The 21,249-nt window shown below is 45.5% G+C and overlaps 1 protein-coding gene across 1 annotated transcript in view; it reads left to right on the forward strand.

The window, feature by feature from the left end:
* The window catches only part of jak1 (Janus kinase 1), a 78,957-nt gene that overhangs the window by 35,147 nt on the left and 22,561 nt on the right, over positions 1 to 21,249 (forward strand). Inside the window, exons 11-15 of the mRNA XM_036978622.1 lie at positions 4,018 to 4,127; positions 10,767 to 10,913; positions 13,412 to 13,499; positions 17,308 to 17,435; positions 18,279 to 18,414. Coding sequence (XP_036834517.1) covers positions 4,018 to 4,127; positions 10,767 to 10,913; positions 13,412 to 13,499; positions 17,308 to 17,435; positions 18,279 to 18,414 — 609 coding nt within the window. The remainder of the gene's footprint in view (positions 1 to 4,017; positions 4,128 to 10,766; positions 10,914 to 13,411; positions 13,500 to 17,307; positions 17,436 to 18,278; positions 18,415 to 21,249) is intronic.

The following is a 21,249-nucleotide window of genomic DNA, read 5'->3' on the forward strand; positions in this document are numbered from 1 at the left end:
AAAGTGTTAAAGAAATTAAAATACATTTTAGATTTTAGATTCTTCAAAGTAGCCACTCTTTGCCTTGATGACAGCTTTGTACACTCTTGGCATTCTCTCAACTAGCTTCATGAGGTCACCTGGAATGCATTTCAATTAACAAGTGTGCCTTGTTAAAAGTTCATTTGAGGAATTTCTTTCCTTCTTAATGTGTTTGAGCCAATCAGTTGTGTTGTGACATGGTAGGAGTGGTAAACAGAAGGTAGCCCTAGCCCTATTTGGTAAAAGACCAAGTCCATATTATGGCAAGAACAGCTCAAATAAGCAAAGAGAAACGACAGTCCATCATTACTTTAAGACATGAAGGTCAGTCAATCCAGAATATGTCAAGAACTTTAAGTATCTTCAAGTGCAGTGGCAAAAACCATCAAGAGCTATGATGAAACTGGCTCTCATGAAGACTGCCACAGGAAAGGACGACCCAGAGTTAACTCTGCTGCAGAGGATAAGTTCATTAGCGTTACCAGCCTCAGAAATTGCAGCCCAAATAAATGATTCACAGAATTCAAATAACAGACACATCTCAACATCAACTGTTCAGAGGAGACTGCGTGAATATGGCCTTCATGGTCGAATTGCTGCAAAGAAACCATTACTAAAGGACACCAATAATAAGAAGAGACTTGCTTGGGCCAAGAAACACCAGCAATAGACGTTAGACCGGTGGAAATCTGTCTTTGGTCTGATTAGTCCAAATTTGAGATTTTTGGTTCCAACCTCCTTCTCTTTGTGAAACGCAGAGTAGGTGAACGGATTATCTCTGCATGTGTGGTTCCCACTGTGAAGCATGGAGGAGGAGGTGAGGGGTGCTTTTCTGGTGACACTGTCAGTGATTTATTTAAAATTCAAGGCACACTTAACCAGCATGGCAACCACAGCATTCTGCAGCGATAAGCCATCCCATCTGGTTTGTGCTTAGTGAGACAATAATTTGTTTTTCAACAGGACAATGACCCAACACACCTCCAGGCTGAGTAAGAGCTATTTGACCAAGAAGGAGAGTGATGGAGTGCTGCATCAGATGACCTGGCCTCCACAATCACCCGACCTCAACCCAATTGAGATGGTTTGGGATGAGTTGGACCGCAGAGTGAAGGAAATGAAGCCAACAAACCATTCCAGGTGAAGCTGGTTGCTAGAATGTCAAGCTGTCATCAAGGCAAAGTGTGGCTACTTTGAAGAATCTCATATATATTTAGCTTTGTTTTAACACATTTTTTGGTTACTACATGATTCCATGTGTTATTTCATAGTTTTAATGTCTTCACTATCATTCTACAGTATAGAAAATAGTAAAATAAAGAAAAACCCTTGAATGAATAGGTGTGTCCAAACATTTGACTGGTTCTGTATGTGTCATGGAGCTGTTCTATGTTTTGTATAAAAAAAAAGAGAGGAAGTTAAGTGTTTCCAATGACATCATTAACCAATTAGGACATCCATTAACCAATTAGTAGGCAATGCCTCATAATTTGTTAAATGCCACTTTGCGGGCTCTACTGTTGTTGCTACGAGACGTTTCCACTTCACAATAACAACACTTGATCAGGGCAGCTCTAGCAGGGCAGAAATTTGACGAACTGACTTGTTGGAAAGGTGGCATCCTATGACTGTGTCATGTTGAAAGTCACTGAGCACTTCACTAAGGCCATTCTACTACCAATGTTTGTCTATGGAGATTGCATGGCTGTGCGCTCAATTTTATATACCTGTCAGCAACGGGTGTGGCCACACACACTATACAGTTGAAGTCAGAAGTTTACATACACCTTAGCCAAATACATTTAAATTCAGTTTTTCACAATTCTGGACATTTAATCCTAGTATAAATTCCCTGTCTTAGGTCAGTTAGGATCAGCACTTTATTTTAAGAATGTGAAATGTCAGAATAATAGTAGAGAGAATTTATTTAAGCTTTTATTTCTTTCATCACATTCCCAGTGGGTCAGAAGTTTACATATGCTCAATTAGTATTTGGTAGCATTTCCTTTAAATTGTTTAACTTGGGTCAAACATTTCAGGTAGCCTTCCACAAGCTTCCCACAATAAGTTTGGCCCATTCCTTCTGACAGAGCTGGTGTAACTGAGTCAGGTTTGAAAGCTTCCTTGCTCGCACACAATTTTTCAGTTCTACCCACATATTTTCTATAAGATTGAGGTCATGGCTTTGTGATGGCCTCTCCAATACCTTGCCTTTGTTGTCCTTAAGCCATTTTGCCACAACTTTGGAAGTATGCTTGGGGTCATTGTCCATTTGGAAGACCCATTTGCGACCAAGCTTTAACTTCCTGACTGATGTCTTGAGATGTTGCTTCAACATATCCACATAATTTTCCCGCCCCATGATGCCATCTATTTTGTGAAGTGCACCAGTCCCTCCTGCAGCAAAGCACCCCCACAACATGATGCTGCCACCCCCATGCTTCAAGGTTGGGATGGTGTTCTTCGGCTTGCAAGCCTCCCCCTATTTCCTCCAAACATAATGATGGTCATTAATGCCAAACAGTTATATTTTTGTTTCATCAGACCGGAGGACATTTCTCCAAAAAGTACGATCTTTGTCCCCATGCAAACCGTAGTTTGGCTTTTTTAATGGCGGCTTTAGAGCAGTGGATTCTTCCTTGCTGAGCGGCCTTTCAGGTTATGTAGATATAGGACTCATTTTACTGTGGATATAGATACTTTTGTACCTGTTTCCTCCAGCATCTTCACAAGGTCCTTTGCTGTTGTTCTGTGATTGATTTGCACTTTTCTCACCAAAGTACGGTCATTTCTAGGAGACAGAATGTGTCTCCTTTCTGAGAGGTATGACGGCTGTGTGGTCCCATGGTGTTTATACTTGCGTACTATTGTTTGTACAGATGAGCGTGGTACCTTCAGGTACCTTTGGAAATTGCTCTCAAGGATGAACCAGACTTGTGGAGGTCTACAATTTCTTTTTCTGAGGTCTTGGCTGATTTCTTTTGATTTCCCATGATGCCAAGCAAAGAGGCACTGAGTTTGAAGGTAGGTCTTGAAATACATCCACAGGTACACCTCCAATTGACTCAAATGACATCAATTAGCCTATCAAAAGTCATGACATAATTTTCTTGAATTTTCCAAGCTGTTTAAAGCCACAGTCAACTTAGTGTATGTAAACTTCTGACCCACTGGAATTGTGATACAGTGAATAGGTGAAATAATCTGTCTGTAAACAAGAAAAATTACTTGCGTCTTGAACCAAGTAGATGGCCTAACCGACTTGCCAAACCTATAGTTTGTTAACAAGACATTTTTGGAGTGGATGAAAAAAGAGTTTTAATGACTCCTACCTACGTGTATATAAACTTCCGACTGCAACTATATATACAAACGTAAGTTGATGTTGGGGTGGTTCTGGAGATGATGAATATGAAGTTGAATTTTTTTTCCCTTTTAACTAATTTACCACATGGCGATGTCACCATGGAAGGCCAAATCTCCATCCCACCACAACAGGCTGAAATATCAGGCGGTCTTTTCAAACAGTTCTTATACTAAAAAGGCATTATCATCATTTTCACATTTTCACAATATTATTCCAACCAAATATTGTGGACGTACATATAAAACAGGAAAATCACGTTTTGACTGCACTGGGCCTGTTGTGTGCTGCACTGGGCCTGTTGTGTGCCCTGGTGTGTGCTGCACTGGGCCTGTTGTGTGCCCTGGTGTGTGTGCTGCACTGGGCCTGTTGTGTGCCCTGGTGTGTGTGCTGCACTGGGCCTGTTGTGTACCCTGGTGTGTGCTGCACTGGGCCTGTTGTGTGCCCTGGTGTGTGCTGCACTGGGCCTGTTGTGTGCCCTGGTGTGTGCTGCACTGGGCCTGTTGTGTGCCCTGGTGTGGGCTGCACTGGGCCTTAAAGCTTTTTGTTGTTGTTGTGTGTGCTGCCCTGGGCCTGTTGTGTGCCCTGGTGTGTGCTGCACTGGCTAATGTGTGTGTGCGTGTGTGTTTCAGAGGTGTCCAACCTGCTGGTGGTGACTAAGGACAGAGTGCTGGTTCCCCAAACAACCCTGCAGGAGAGTCAACTGAGCTTCCACAGGATTCTCAAGGAGGAGATCATGCAGGTGCTGTATCACAAACACACACACTGCGACACACACACCTCTACACACACCTCTACACACACACACTCTTCGCACACTGCTACGCACACACACTGCTACGCACACACCTCTACATACACTGCGACACACTGCTACACACACACACTGCTAGAACCACATACGTTTTTTTTCTTCGTTTTTTTTCTCAAGAATGCGTAGCAGTGCAGACGTGGTTTGTCGTCCTCTCGTTTACTTTTTGTATTTTTTGTATATATTCCAATTTATTTTTCAATCTCTTTTTCCCTTTTTAAATTAAATATACCTTCCAGTAACCCGCCTCACTCAGTGACACGGATCCACTATTTTTTAGACCTTCTAGCCAAAACTTTCTTCAACAGCTAGCCAGCTAATTAGCTACTAGCTAATTAGTCATTGTTAGCCACTGCTAGTGGCCTTTACCCTCTGCTCAGGCACCAGACGTTTTTTAGCCTGGATAATACCTGCCAGCCTCGGACTGTTTTTCTCCACTACAACGTCGGATTCCTGCCGTAAACCTTGGACCATTGATCATCACAGCTAGCTAGCTGCCATTAAGTGACCCAGCCCCGAAGCTAGCCCTGAGCCAGGCGCATCTCCCGGCTAGCAAATGAAATTACCACAACTACAATACCTCTTTCGCCATCTGGCCTGGTCCCGTCGCCGACACGGCACCCCGCCGTACCATCACAATTGGTCCGCAGACGTAATTCCATCAGCTGTGCCTTCAACCGGCCTTTGCCGGACGTTGGAGCAGACGCTTCTACTTACCCCGGCCTGCTAACTTTAAACACTGTGTCTCCCGCGTGCTAGCGTCGCAACGACTACCCCGCGGCTTCCCTGTTCCAACTATTGCTGTACCCTGGACCCTATGATCACTTGAGTACATAGCTGATGCCTGCTGGACTGTTCATTTATCACGGTACTCCACTTTGTTTACCTTTAACCGACCCTCTCTGCCCATTCATCGCCATTTTACCTGTTGTTGTTGTCTTAGCTGATTAGCTGCTGTTGTCTTACCTGTTGTTGTCTTAGCTAACTCTCCCAATCAACACCTGTGATTGCTTTATGCCTCGCTTTATGTCTCTCTCAAATGTCAATATGCCTTTGTATACTGTTGTTTAGGATAATTATCATTGTTTTAGTTTACTGCGGAGCCCCTAGACCCACTCAACATGTCCCACCTCACCCAGTATAACCAGCGTGTCCAGATATGCAACCTCGCTTATCATCACTCAGTGCCTGGGCTTACCTCCACTGTACCCGAACCCCACCATACCCCTGTCTGCACATTATGCCCTGAATCTATTCACCACACCCAGAAATCTGCTCCTTTTATTCTCTGTCTCCAACGCACTAGACGACCAGTTTTGCTAGCCTTTAGCCATACCCTCATCCTACTCCTCCTCTGTTCCTCGGGTGATGTGGAGGCTAACCCAGGCCCTGCGTGTCCCCACGCACTCTCATTTGCTGACTTCTGTAATCGAAAAAGCCTTGGTTTCATGCATGTTAACATCAGAAGCCTCCTCCCTAAGTTTGTTTTACTCACTGCTTTAGCACACTCCGCCAACCCTGATGTCCTTGCCATGTCTGAATCCTGGCTTAGAAGGCCACCAATAATTATTAGATTTCCATACGTAACTACAACATTTTCCATCAAGATAGAACTGCCAAAAGGGGAGGAGTTAGCTTGCAAAGTTCTGTCATACTTTCCAGGTCTATGCCCAAACAGTTCCAGCTTCTAATTCAAAAAATTAATTTCTCCAGAAATAAGTCTCTCACCGTTGCCATCTGTTATAGACCCCCCTCAGCTCCCAGCTGTGCCATGGACACCATATGTGAATTGATTGCCCCTAATCTATCTTCAGAGTTCGTTCTGTTAGGTGACCTAAACTGGGATATGCTTAACACCCTGGCAGTCCTACAAGCTAAGCTAGATGCCCTCAATCTCACACAAATCATCAAGGAACCCAGGAGGTACAACCCTAAATCCGTAAAAATGGGCACTCTCATAGATATTATCCTGACCAACTTGCCCTCCAAATACACCTCTGCTGTTTTCAATCAGGATCTCAGCGATCACTGCCTCATTGCCTGCATCCACTATGGGTCCGCGGTCAAACAACCACCCTTCATCACTGTCAAACGCTCCCTAAAACACTTCTGCGAGCAGGCCTTTCTAATTGACCTGGCCCGGGTATCCTGGAAGGATATTGACCTCATCCCGTCAGTGGAGGATGCCTGGTCGTTCTTTAAAAGTAATTTTCTCACCATCTTAAATAAGCATGCCCCTTTCAAAAAATGTAGAACTAAGAACAGATATAGCCCTTGGTTCACTCCAAACCTGACTGCCCTTGATGCGCACAAAAATATCCTGTGGCGGACTGCAATAGCATCAAATAGTCCCCGCTATATGCAACTGTTCAGGGAAGTCAGGAACCAATACACACAGTCAGGAAAGCAAAGGCTAGCTTTTTCAAACAAAAATTTGCATCCTGTAGCTCTAACTCCCAAAAGTTTTGGGACACTGTAAAGTCCGTGGAGAACAAGAGCACCTCCTCCCAGCTGCCCACTGTACTGAGGGTAGGCAACACGGTCACCAGCGTTAAAACCATGATAATTGAACATTTCAATAAGCATTTCTCTACGGCTGGCCATGCTTTCCTCCTGGCTACTCCAACCCCGGCCAACAGCTCCGCACCCCCCGCAGCTACTTGCTCGAGCTTCTCCTTCACCCAAATACAGATCGCAGATGTTCTGAAAGAGCTGCAAAACCTGGTCCCGTACAAATCAGCTGGGCTAGACAATCTGGACCCTCTCTTTCTAAATTTATCCGCCGTCATCGTTGCAACCCCTATTACCTGTCTGTTCAACCTCTTTTGTATCCTCCGAGATCCCTAAAGATTGGAAAGCTGCCGCGGTCATCCCCCTCTTCAAAGGGAGTGACACTCTAGACCCAAACTGTTAGACAGTTTGGCCCTGCCCTGCCTTTCTAAAGTGTTTGAAAGCCAAGTAAATAAACAGATCCCTGACCATTTCGAATCTCACCATACCTTCTCCGCTGTGCAATCCGATTTCCGAGCTGGTCCTGGGTGCAACTCAGACACACTCAAGGTACTAAACGATATCATAACCGCCATTGATAAAAGACAGTACTGTGCAGCCGCTTCATCGACTTGGCCAAGGATTTCGACTCTGTCACTCACCATATTCTTATCGGCAGACTCAATAGCCTTGGTTTCTAAAATGACTGCCTCGCCTAGTTCACCAACTACTTCGCAGACAAAGTTCAGTGTGTCAAATCGGAGGGCCTATTGTCCGGACCTCTGGCAGTCTCTATGGGGATTCCACAGGGTACAATTCTCGGGCCGACTCTTTTCTCTGTATACATCAATGATGTTGCTCTTGCTGCTGGTGATTCTCTGATCCACCTCTACGCAGACGACACCATTCTGTATACATCTGGCCCTTCTTTGGACACTGTGTTAACAAACCTCCAAACGAGCTTCAATGCCACACAACACTCCTTCCGTGGCCTCCAACTGCTCTTAAACGCTAGCAAAGCTAAATGCATACTTTTCAACCGTTCGCTGCCCGCACCTGCCCGCCCGACTAGCATCACTACTCTGGACGGTTCTGACCTTGAATACGTGGACAACTACAAATACCTAGGTGTCTGGCTAGACTGTAAACTCTCCTTCCAGACTCATATTTAACATCTCCAATCCAAAATTAAATCTAGAATCGTCTTTCTATTTTGCAAAAAAAGCCTCCTTCACTCACGCCGCCAAACTTACCCTAGTAAAACTGACTATCCTACCGATCCTCGACTTCGGCGATGTCATCTACAAAATAGCCTCCAATACTCTACTCAGCAAATTGGATGTAGTTTATTACAGTGCCATCCGAAGTGTTACCAAGCGCCTTATACCACCCACCACTGCGATCTGTATACTCTAGTCGGCTGGCCCTCGCTACATATTCATCGCCAGACCCACTGGCTCCAGGTCATCTATAAGTCTATGCTAGGTAAAGCGCCGCCTTATCTCAGCTCACTGGTCACCACAGCAGCACCCACCCGTAGCACGCACTCCAGCAGGTATATCTCACAGGTCATCCCCAAATCCAACACCTCTTTGGCCGCCTTTCCTTCCAGTTCTCTGCTGCCAGTGACTGGAATGAATTGCAAAAATCGCTGAAGATGGAAACATATTTCCCTCACTAACTTTAAACATCAGCTATCTGAGCAGGTAACCGATCGCTGCAGCTGTACATACAGTGCCTTGCGAAAGTATTCGGCCCCCTTGAACTTTGCAACCTTTTGCCACATTTCAGGCTTCAAACATAAAGATATAAAACTGTATTTTTTTGTGAAGAATCAACAACAAGTGGGACACAATCATGAAGTGGAACGACATTTATTGGATATTTCAAACTTTTTTAACAAATCAAAAACTGAAAAATTGGGCGTGCAAAATTATTCAGCCCCCTTAAGTTAATACTTTGTAGCGCCACCTTTTGCTGCGATTACAGCTGTAAGTCGCTTGGGGTATGTCTCTATCAGTTTTGCACATCGAGAGACTGACATTTTTTGCCCATTCCCCCTTGCAAAACAGCTCGAGCTCAGTGAGGTTGGATGGAGAGCATTTGTGAACAGCAGTTTTCAGTTCTTTCCACAGATTCTCGATTGGATTCAGGTCTGGACTTTGACTTGGCCATTCTAACACCTGGATATGTTTATTTTTTAACCATTCCATTGTAGATTTTGCTTTATGTTTTGGATCATTGTCTTGTTGGAAGACAAATCTCCGTCCCAGTCTCAGGTCTTTTGCAGACTCCATCAGGTTTTCTTCCAGAATGGTCCTGTATTTGGCTCCATCCATCTTCCCATCAATTTTAACCATTTTCCCTGTCCCTGCTGAAGAAAAGCATGCCCAAACCATGATGCTGCCACCACCATGTTTGACAGTGGGGATGGTGTGTTGCTTTTACGCCGAACATAACGTTTTGCATTGTTGCCAAAAAGTTCAATTTTGGTTTCATCTGACCAGAGCACCTTCTTCCACATGTTTGGTGTGTCTCCCAGGTGGCTTGTGGCAAACTTTAAACTCCACTTTTTATGGATATCTTTAAGAAATGGCTTTCTTCTTGCCACTCTTCCATAAAGGCCAGATTTGTGCAATATACGACTGATTGTTGTCCTATGGACAGAGTTTCCCACCTCAGCTGTAGATCTCTGCAGTTCATCCAGAGTGATCATGGGCCTCTTGGCTGCATCTCTGATCAGTCTTCTCCTTGTATGAGCTGAAAGTTTAGAGGGACAGCCAGGTCTTGGTAGATTTGCAGTGGTCTGATACTCCTTCCATTTCAATATTATCGCTTGCACAGTGCTCCTTGGGATGTTTAAAGCTTGGGAAATCTTTTTGTATCCAAATCCGGCTTTAAACTTCTTCACAACAGTATCTCGGACCTGCCTGGTGTGTTCATTGTTCTTCATGATGCTCTCTGCGCTTTTAACGGACCTCTGAGACTATCACAGTGCAGGTGCATTTATACGGAGACTTGATTACACACAGTGGATTGTATTTATCATCATTAGTCATTTAGGTCAACATTGGATCATTCAGAGATCCTCACTGAACTTCTGGAGAGAGTTTGCTGCACTGAAAGTGAAGGGGCTGAATAATTTTGCACGCCCAATTTTTCAGTTTTTGATTTGTTAAAAAACTTTGAAATATCCAATAAATGTCGTTCCACTTCATGATTGTGTCCCACTTGTTGTTGATTCTTCACAAAAAAATACAGTTTTATATCTTTATGTTTGAAGCCTGAAAATTGGCAAAAGGTCGCAAAGTTCAAGGGGGCCGAATACTTTCGCAAGGCACTGTAGTCCATCTGTAAATTGCCCTCCCAATCTACCTACCTCATTCCCATATTGTTTCTATTTACTTTGCTGCTCTTCTGCACACCAGTATCACTACTTATACATCATCATCTGCTCATCTATCACTCCAGTGTTAATCTGCTAAATTGTAATTACTTTGCTACTATGGCCTATTTATTGCCTTTCCACCTCATGCCAACTGCACACACTGTACCCAGACTTTCTTTTTTTCCCTATTGTGACTGTACGCTTGTTTACTCCATGTGTAACTCTGTGTTGTTGTTTGTGTCACACTGCTTTGCTTTATCTTGGCCAGGTCGCAGTTGTAAATGAGAACTTGTTCTCAACTAGCTTACCTTTTTAAATAAAGGTGAAATAAAAATAATAAAACACATGCACTCTACACACACTGCTAGACACACTCTACACACACTGCTAGACACACTCTACACACACTGCTAGACACACTCTACACACACTGCTAGACACACTCTACACACACTGCTAGACACACACTACACACTCTGCTACATTACACTTTGCTACACACACAAACCGTACCTCAGTCACATCCATCCATCCATCGGCTGAAAGAGACTTTGTCAATCTTTACTCTTCTAGGCACTTCAGCCCTTCAGTGTTTTCTTACTGGTGTTTGTCTCCAGTGTGTATTTACGATGTGTGTATGTTATGAGTGTGTATTGACTAACTCTCTGTCCTCTTCCTCCTGTATCTATCAGGGAGAGCACCTGGGGCTGGGTACCCGGACCAACATCTATGCTGGAGTACTGAAGGTGAAGAGTGAGGAGGATGCAGGATACTATCCCTCTCAGGAGCTCAAAGTAGTGCTGAAGGTGTTGGGGTCTGGACACAGAGACATCTCCCTGGTAAGACACACATACACCATCTACATCATGGGATTACTTTAGGGACTCCCTCAAGAAGAGTGAAGAAGGCACAGTGATGCCGAAAAGTTGGTGTTTTTTACCCAATACATCACTGCGTGTGCGTGCGTGCGTGTGCTTGCGTGCCTGTGCACGCGTGTGTGTGTGTGTGTATTGTTAGGTTCTTCTTTTTCAGAGTAAATGTATATCTTTCAGAGTAAATATCCCACGGACACTAGAGAAGCTTTAACCAAGTTTAATTCTTCGCAAAGGTTCTTTACAGCTGTAATCAGACAGCAAAACATTTCTCCCATCACAGTTATATACATCCTACTTAAAACACTCGTCCTTCTCTCCAATTCCTATGTTTTATGGCTCCACATGAAGCTAATAAAGAGGGTAACAGGATAACAAACCTTTATTACTCCCTTAAGAGAATCTGTCCTCACCTCCTGAACTCAATCCCTCCTTCATCTAATCTACAGATGTTCATCTGTCTCCCCTGTTTCACACGTTGCTCTCCTCTCATCCCCCCAACACATTCCGAAGCCATCTGTCTTTCTTCAGAGACATAAAACTAATTATCTTTCATTTCCTATTATTCATTTACTATCTCAATGATCAAAGTTCATCCGTATGTGTGTATGTAATGTAATGTATGTATGTATACAGTTAAAGTCGTGCGTTTACATACACCTTAGCCAAAAAACATTTAAACTCAGTTTTTCACAATTCCTGACATTTAATCCTAGTAAACATTCCCTGTTTTAGGTCAGTTAGGATCACCACTTTATGTCAGAATAATAGCAGAGAGAATGATTTAATTGAGCTTTTATTTCTTTCATCACATTCCCAGTGGGTCAGAAGTTTACATATGCTCAATTAGTATTTGGTAGCATTGCCTTTAAATTGTTTAACTTGGGTCAAATGTTTTGGGAAGCCTTCCACAAGCTTCCCACAATAAGTTAAGTGAATTTTGTCCCATTCCTCCTGACAGAGCTGGTGTAACTGAGTCAAGTTTGTAGGTATCCTTGCTCACACACACTTTTTCAGCTCTGACCACCAATTTTCCATAAGATTGAGGTCATGGCTTTGTAATGGCCACCTTAATACCTTGCCTTTGTTGTCCTTAAGCCATTTTTAGGATGTTTTTATCATAAATCTTCAATAATATTCCAACCGGACAATTCCGTTGTCATTAGAAAGGAAAGGGAACGGAGCTCACGCTCACAGCCGCGTGTGATAAACAACTTAGGCTTTCAGCTGAGCCACTTACCGTGAGTGGTCTTATTCTCTCCCCTTTCACAATAGAAGACTGAAACAACTTTATAAAGACTGTTGACATCTAGTGGAAGCCTTAGGAAGTGCCATCTGACCCAATTTACACTGGATATTGGATAGGCAATCACTTGAAAAACTACAAACCTCAGATTTCCCACTTCCTGGTTGGATTTTTATCAGGTTTTCGCCTGCCATATGAGTTATGTTATACTCGCAGACATCATTCAAACAGTTTTAGAAACTTCCACGTGTTTTCTATCCAAATCTACTAATAATATGCATATCCTAGCTTCTGGGCCTGAGTTGCAAGCAGTGTACTCTGGGCACGTTTTTCATCCAGACGTGAAAATACTGCCCCCTAGCCCAATGAGGTTAACAAGAAATGTGTGGAGTGGTTGAAAAACTAGTTTCAATGACTCCAACCTAAGTGTATGTAAACTCCCGACTCAATTGTGTATGTGTGTGCGGCTCTCTTTATTTAAATAGCTTCCAGTGTATTTCTGTTAGTCAGCAACTCAGCACTACATAATGTTCTCTGGGGGTGCACCAGCTCATGCTTTTTATTAGACTGTGTCAGTATTTTGCCACGTTCCATATTAGCTAACTCTGACTCTCTGTCTCCCCCTCTGTCGTTCCTTCTCCTGTCCCCCATCTCTGTCTCTCCCTCTGCCTCCCACTCTCTGTCCTTCCCCCCTATCTCTCCCTCTCTCTCCCTCTGTCTCTCCCTCTCACACTCTCTCTCCTGTCCTCCATCTGTCTCCCCCGCTGTCTCTCCCTCCTTCTCCCCTGTCCTCCATCTGTATCTGTCTCTCCCTCTCACTCTCTCTCTCCTGTCCTCCATTTGTCTCCCCCGCTGTCTCTCCCTCCGTCTCCCCTGTCCATCTGTATCTGTCTCTCCCGCTGTCTCTCCCTCCTGTCCCCCATCTATCTCCCTCTCTCTTGCCCCCCCACCCCTGCCTCTCCCTCTCTGTCTCTCCCTCTCTCCTGTCCTCCATCTCGGTCTCTCTCCTGTCCTCCATCTGTCCCTCTCACTCCCTCTGCCTATCACTCTCTCTCTCCCTCTCTCTCTCTCTCTCTCTCTCTCTCTCTCTCTCCTGTTCTCCCCCTCTCTCTCTCTCCTGTTCTCCCCCTCTCTCTCTCGCTCCTGTTCTCCCCCTCTCTCACTCTCTCTCCTGTCTCTTCCTATCCCTCTCTCTCCTGTTATCCCTCTCTCTCCCCAGGCCTTTTTTGAGACAGCTAGTATGATGCGGCAGGTCTCCCATAAGCACATCGCCCTGCTCTATGGAGTCTGTGTACGCCACCTTGAGAGTGAGTGCACACACACACACACACACACACACACACACACACACACAGTAACCTACATGACCCTATAAACCTCTCTTCCTGTGCAGTGTTCATACAGAACCTATACAGAACCTATACTACAGTATTGCAATAGTAGATCAGCAGATATGATGGGACTTGTCATTATTTATAATTAATGAATTCCCCATGAGCTGTTGACTCAGTACTGAATAGTACGTTGACATAGGTTGAATCTCAAACCGATCACTTTGAGCAGTCGATCACTTGATAAAGGACTTAGTGTTCAGTTTGAGATTCATCTATACTGTGCTGTACCCTCTGAACACGATTTACCTGTCTAAACCAGTTAGTGGGAGATGTTTCGTATGAGTACAGTAATGTTTTCAGGGCAGGAGAGAGAGTGCAAAAATGGGGGTCAATGCAGGTAGTCCATTTGATAAGCTATGTAGCAGTCTTGTTTAGTAGTCTAATGGCTTGGTGATAGAAGCTGTTTAGGGTCTTGTTGGTTCCAGACTGGTGCATGAGTACCGCTTGCCATGCGGTAGCAGAGAGAACAGTATGGCTTGAGTCTGACCATTTCTTGGGCCTTCCTCTGACACCGACTGGTATAGAGGTCCTTGATGGCAGGGAGCTTGGCCCCAGTGATGTACTTAGCTGTAATCACCACCTTGGTAGAACCTTGCGTTCGGGTGCCTTGCCGTTGCCATACCAAGCGGTGATGCAAGCAGTCAAGATGCTCTCAATGGTGCAGTGGTAGAACTTTAGGCTGGCCTCCCGAGTGGCGCAGTGGTCTAAGGCTGTGCCACTAAAGATTCTGGGTTTGAGTCCAGGCTCTATCGCAGCCGGCCGCGAATGGGAGACCCATGGGGCGGCGCACAATTGGCCCAGCTTCGCCCGGGTTAGGGGAGGGTTTGGCCGGCAGGGATGTTCTTGTCTCATCGTGCACTAGCGACTCCTGTGGCGGGCCGGGCGCAGTACACGCTGACACGGTCGCCAGGTGTACAGTGTTTCCTCCGACACATTGCGGCTGACTTCCAGGTTAAGTGGGCATTGTGTGAAAAAGCAGTGCGGCTTGGTTGAGTTGTGTTTCAGGGGAACGCTCGGCTCTCGACCTTCGCTTCTCCCGAGTCTGTACAGGAGTTGCAGCGATGAGACAAGACTGTAACTACCAATTGGAAACCACGAAATTGGGGATAAAGAGGGGTAAAAATAAAATAAAAATGAAGACCTTAAGACTGCCTCATCCTTGTCGGTGATCAGTCCTACCATAGCTGGGTCATCAGCAAACTTCATAAAGGTGTTGGAGGCATGCGCGGCCTTGAAGTCGTGCGTGAACAGGGAGTACGGGAAGGGAATAAGCACACACCCCTGAGGGGCACCTTTGTTGATGGTCAACGTGGCGGATGTGTTGTTTCCTACCTTCACTGCCTGGGGGAGGCCCATCAGGAAGTCCAGGATCCAGTTGCAGAGGGAGGTATTCAGTCCCAGGGTCCTGAGAGCACTATGGTGTTGAATGCTGAGATGTAGTCAATGAACAGCATTTTTACATACTGTAGGTAGAGTGCATTTGGAAAGTATTCAGACCCCTCTCCATCCCAAAGCCCTTGCTTGGAAGTGTACTTTTTCAGACTGCCAAGAACATTGCCCTCATCCAGGCCAAGGTGGCGAGACGTGATGATGACACCAAAGGCCTTGTTGATCTCTGCACCAGACAGGATGCTCTTGCCAGCATACTCGGGGCCCAACATGTAAGCTGTGGCATGTATGGGCTTCTGGCAGAAGTCTTCACGCTTTTTGATGTATTTCAGAACAGCAGTTTCCTCTGCTTGGAGCAACAGTGAAGTGGGCAGGGCAGTACGGACTTCTTCTGTTACCTCTGCAAGCAGAGTCTGAACATCAGACAGGATGGCATTGTCTTCCTCAATCCGTGCAATGACTACTGCTATAGGTTTCAGGCTGTTTACCACTCTATCCAAAAATACATCATCCAGGAGGATCCCCTTGATGGGGCTGTCCATATCGGCAGACTGTGATGTGGCCATTTCTTGGAGAGACTCCTTCCCCTCCAGGAGACTGTAAAACATAATGACAACACCACCCCAACAGGTGTTGCTGGGCAGCTTAAATGTGGTGCTCTTATTCTTCTCACTTTGCTTGGTGAGGTAGATTGATGCTATAAGTTGAGGACCCTTCACATACCTAACCATTTCCTTTGCTCTCTTGTAGAGTGTATCCATTGTTTTCAGTGCCATAATGTCCTAGAGAAGCAGATTCAATGGGTGTGATGTGAGGGTAGGACTCCTCCACTTTAGACCAAGCAGCCTTCATGTTCGCAGCATTGTCTGTCACCAGTGCAAATACCTTCTGTGGTCCAAGTTCATTGATGACTGCCTTCAGCTCATCTGCAATGTAGAGACCGGTGTGTCTGTTGTCCCTTGTGTCTGTGTATTGTTAAGTACATTTCTACTCCTGAATACTGGTTGAAGGGTGGAGATGATGTAGTTAATTATTCCTTGCCCAAGAACATTCAACCACCCATCAGAAATGATTGCAATACAGTCTGCTTTCTCTATGATTTTCTTGACCTTCACTTGAACTCTGTTGAACTCTGCATCCAGCAAATGAGTAGATAAAGCATGTCTGGTTGGAGGAGTGTATGCTGGGTGAAGAACATTCAGAAATCTCTTCCAATACACATTGCCTGTGAGCATCAGAGGTGAACCAGTTGCATACACAGCTCGAGCAAGACATCAGCATTTCTCTGACTATGTTCCTCCATTGAGTCAAAAAAACGTCTGATTCCAGGAGGACTATGAGCTGTTGTTATCGATAAGGTGTCTGATTTCAGGAGGACCATGAGCTGTTGTTATCGATAAGGTGTCTGATTCCAGGAGGACCATGAGCTGTTGTTATCGATAAGGTGTCTGATTCATCATTTTCACCTCGAATAGAAGTAGAGGGACTTTTGTCAGAGGTTGCTTGTTGTGAGCGCTGAGGGAACTTTATGTACTTGGCCAGATGATTCTGCATCTTTGTTGCATTCTTCACATATGATTTGGCACAGTATTTGCAAATGTACACAGATTGTCCTTCTACATTAGCTGCAGTGAAATGTCTCCACACATCAGATAATGCCCGTGGAATTTTCCTGTAAATATCAGAAAAAAAGTTTTAAAAAACCCCATATACAATTCCATGTACAGATAAATAGTTAAGCAGTTTGATTTAACAACTCATTTGTAAGATACATTTTTTAAAATGAAACATGTATGGAAACAGGTGAATTAACAGTCTCAAGCAAGCTAAAACCCACATTGTAGCAAAAACTAACTAGCAGAAATTGTTAACAAGTTAGAAATGATTTAAACACACTTTGCTGTAGGCTCTATTTACTAGTTAACAAAAAATAATGTATGTCATATCAAATATATTCACCCCACCCAGTATTGTAATCAAAACTTACCAGAAAGCTCAGACAGTGTAGTAGTGTGGGCTCAATAGCATCTCATTAGTGTGCAAGATCTTGAGAATCAGCTGTACATGTGATGGAAGACTGCACTGCAAGAATGCACAGTGCATGCAGAGGGTTGCAGTTCCATTGAATTGGGGATAGTTTAACCAAAATATGCTACAAGACCTAGAATTGCCTTATGAGTATCCCACAAAAAGGTTCACGGTTATTAGCTAACTTTTTTGATGAATTTATGCTAAATTCCCCAAATTCCTGGGTTTGAATTCCCATGGAAATTTACCAGAAGGTTTTTTGACCCTTTGCAACCCTGTCCACGTCTCTCTCCCTCTCTCCCAGATATCATGGTGGAGGAGTTTGTCCAGTTAGGTCCGTTGGATATGTTCATGCGGAGACAACACAGTCCTCTCAGTACACCATGGAAGTTCCAGGTGGCCAAACAACTGGCCAGCGCTCTCAGCTACCTGGTAAGAAAAACACACTCTGAAATGTCTTCAACCTCTTTGTTATGGCAAGCCTAAATAAGTTCAGGAGTAAAAATGTGCTTAACAAGTCACATAATAATTGCATGGACTCTGTGTTTAACATTAGCTTTTATGACTACATCTCTGTACCCCACACATACACTCATCTGTAAGGTCCCTCAGTTCGAGTTGTGGATTCAAACACAGATTCAACCATAAAGACCAGGGAGGTTTCCCAATGCCTTCCAAATAAGGGCACCTATTGGTAGACGTTGGAAAAAAAGCAGACATTGAATGTCCCTTTGCACATGGTGAAGTTATTAATTTACAGTTTGGATGGTGTATCAAAACAGCTGCAGGCATCCTTCCTAACTTAGTTGCCAGAGAGGAAGAAAACCACTCAGTGATTTCACCATAAAGCCAACGGTGGCTTTAAAAAAAAGTTAGAGTTGAATGGCTGTGATAGGAGGAAACTGAGGATTGATCCACAACTTTGTAGTTACTTCCCAATACTAACCTGCATCACAAAGTGAAAAGAAGGAAGCCTGAACAGAATAAAAATATTCCTAAACATGCATCCTGTTTGCAATAAGGCAATAATAAGTACAATAACCTAAAACCTAAAACACAACCTAAAACACAAGCCAAGTATACACTGGAGTTGCTTACCAAGGTAACATTAAATGTTTCTGAGTGGCTTAGTTTAGACTTAAATCGTCTTGAAAATCTATGGCAACAACCAACTTGACAGAGCTTGAAGAATTTCTTTAAGAATAATGTGCAAATATTGTACAATCCAGGTGTGCAAAGCTCTTAGACTATCTCTCTCTGTCTCTGTCTGTGTAGGAGGATAAGAAGCTAGTGCATGGCTTTGTGTGTACCAAGAACATCCTGCTGGCCAGAGACGGAGTGGACAGTGAGGGAGGACCCTTCATCAAGCTCAGCGACCCCGGCATACCCATCACTGTGTTGACCAGAGAGGGTAAGACTTCACTGAATCATTTTGTTTGGCAAATTATGCACATTGAGTGCAAGACAACCATCATGTTCCATTTCGATTTGTGTTGTTATCCAGAGCAACGTATCTTATAGGACAGATAGGACAAGGGCCCAATTTGAGATTGTAGAATTTATTGTACAGTATGTTGAGTTCTGAAAGGTTTGTGGCCCAGGATAATGTTTTTGGGAACAAGACTATACAAATGCACAGCTCACATTCCATTTTCCCCCCAATGGCATATTTATGTTTGTTAACCATTTACTGTGTCTGTGGCTGAGTGAAGACAGTTAAACAGACCAAACAGTGTTGATGTCCACTGGGACCACTGGATCTGACAGATGGGAACACTCTCCCTCCCTCTCTTTATGTTACTGGCATGGCAGGGCTGTGGATTCCTGTCAGCTGGAAGTGACGTGAGGGCTTGTTGGAAGAACTTGGGATTAGAGATGGACAGTCGGAGAGAGGGGGTTAGAGATGGAGACAGTCAGAGAGGGCTAGAGATGGAGAGAGAGGGTTAGAGATGGAGAGAGAGGGTTAGAGATGGAGACAGTCAGATAGATGGGGTAAGAGATGGAGCCAGTCAGAGAGAGGGTTAGAGTTGGAGCCAGTCAGAAAGGGGGTTAGAGATGGAGCCGGTTAGAGTTGGAGCCAGTCAGAAAGGGGGTTAGAAATGGAGCCAGTCAGAGAGGGGGTTAGAGATGGAGAGAGAGGGTTAGAGATGGAGACAGTCAGATAGATGGGGTTTGAGATGGAGAGAGGGGGTTAGAGTTGGAGACAGTCAAAGCGAGAGGGTTAGAGATGGAGACAGTCAGAGAGGGGGTTAGAGTTGGAGACCGTCAGAGAGAGGGTTAGAGTTGGAGACCGTCAGAGAGAGGGTTAGAGTTGGAGACCGTCAGAGAGAGGGTTAGAGATGGAGACCGTCAGAGAGGGGGTTAGATACGGAGACCGTCAGAGAGGGGGTTAGATATGGAGACCGTCAGAGAGCGGGTTAGATACGGAGACCGTCAGAGAGGGGGGTTAGAGTTGGAGACGGTCAAAGCGAGAGGGTTAGAGATGGAGACTGTCAGAGAGGGGGTTAGAGTTGGAGAAAGTCAGAGAGGGGGGGTTAGAGATGGAGACGGTCAGAGAGGGGGTTAGAGTTGGAGACGGTCAGAGAGGGGGTTAGAGTTGGAGACGGTCAGAGAGGGGGTTAGAGTTGGAGACGGTCAGAGAGGGGGTTAGAGTTGGAGACGGTCAGGGAGAGGGTTAGAGATGGAGACGGTCAGGGAGAGGGTTAGAGATGGAGACGGTCAGGGAGAGGGTTAGAGATGGAGACGGTCAGGGAGAGGGTTAGAGATGGAGACGGTCAGAGAGAGGGTTAGAGATGGAGACGGTCAGAGAGGGTTAGAGATGGAGACGGTCAGAGAGAGGGTTAGAGATGGAGACGGTCAGAGAGAGGGTTAGAGATGGAGGGGGTTAGAGATGGAGCCGGTTAGAGTTGGAGCCAGTCAGAAAGGGGGTTAGAGATGGAGCCAGTCAGAGAGGGGGTTAGAGATGGAGAGAGAGGGTTAGAGATGGAGACAGTCAGATAGATGGGGTTAGAGTTGGAGACCGTCAGAGAGAGGGTTAGAGTTGGAGACCGTCAGAGAGAGGGTTAGAGTTGGAGACCGTCAGAGAGAGGGTTAGAGATGGAGACCGTCAGAGAGGGGGTTAGATACGGAGACCGTCAGAGAGGGGGTTAGATATGGAGACCGTCAGAGAGAGGGTTAGAGATGGAGACGGTTAGAGAGGGGGTTAGAGATGGAGACGGTCAGAGAGGGGGTTAGAGATGGAGACGTCAGAGAGGGGGGGTTAGAGTTGGAGACGGTCAGAGTGGGGGGGTTAGAGTTGGAGACGGTCAGAGAGGGGGGGTTAGAGATGGAGACGGTCAGAGAGGGGGTTAGAGTTGGAGACGGTCAGAGAGGGGGTTAGAGTTGGAGACGGTCAGGGAGAGGGTTAGAGATGGAGACGGTCAGGGAGAGGGTTAGAGATGGAGACGGTCAGGGAGAGGGTTAGAGATGGAGACGGTCAGGGAGAGGGTTAGAGATGGAGACGGTCAGAGAGAGGGTTAGAGATGGAGACGGTCAGAGAGAGGGTTAGAGATGGAGACGGTCAGAGAGGGTTAGAGATGGAGACGGTCAGAGAGGGGGTTAGAGATGGAGCCGGTTAGAGTTGGAGCCAGTCAGAAAGGGGGTTAGAGATGGAGCCAGTCAGAGAGGGGGTTAGAGATGGAGAGAGAGGGTTAGAGATGGAGACAGTCAGATAGATGGGGTTTGAGATGGAGAGAGGGGGTTAGAGTTGGAGACAGTCAAAGCGAGAGGGTTAGAGATGGAGACAGTCAGAGAGGGGGTTAGAGTTGGAGACCGTCAGAGAGAGGGTTAGAGTTGGGGACCGTCAGAGAGAGGGTTAGAGATGGAGACCGTCAGAGAGGGGGTTAGATACGGAGACCGTCAGAGAGGGGGTTAGATATGGAGACCGTCAGAGAGCGGGTTAGATACGGAGACCGTCAGAGAGGGGGGTTAGAGTTGGAGACGGTCAAAGCGAGAGGGTTAGAGATGGAGACTGTCAGAGAGGGGGTTAGAGTTGGAGAAAGTCAGAGAGGGGGGGTTAGAGTTGGAGACGTCAGAGAGGGGGGGTTAGAGTTGGAGACGGTCAGAGAGGGGGGGTTAGAGTTGGAGACGTCAGAGAGGGGGGGTTAGAGTTGGAGACGGTCAGAGAGGGGGGGTTAGAGATGGAGACGGTCAGAGAGGGGGGGTTAGAGATGGAGACGGTCAGAGAGGGGGTTAGAGTTGGAGACGG

The sequence above is a fragment of the Oncorhynchus mykiss genome, chromosome 5 (genome assembly GCF_013265735.2).
Source record: "Oncorhynchus mykiss isolate Arlee chromosome 5, USDA_OmykA_1.1, whole genome shotgun sequence".
NCBI classification, from domain to species: Eukaryota; Metazoa; Chordata; class Actinopteri; order Salmoniformes; family Salmonidae; genus Oncorhynchus; species Oncorhynchus mykiss.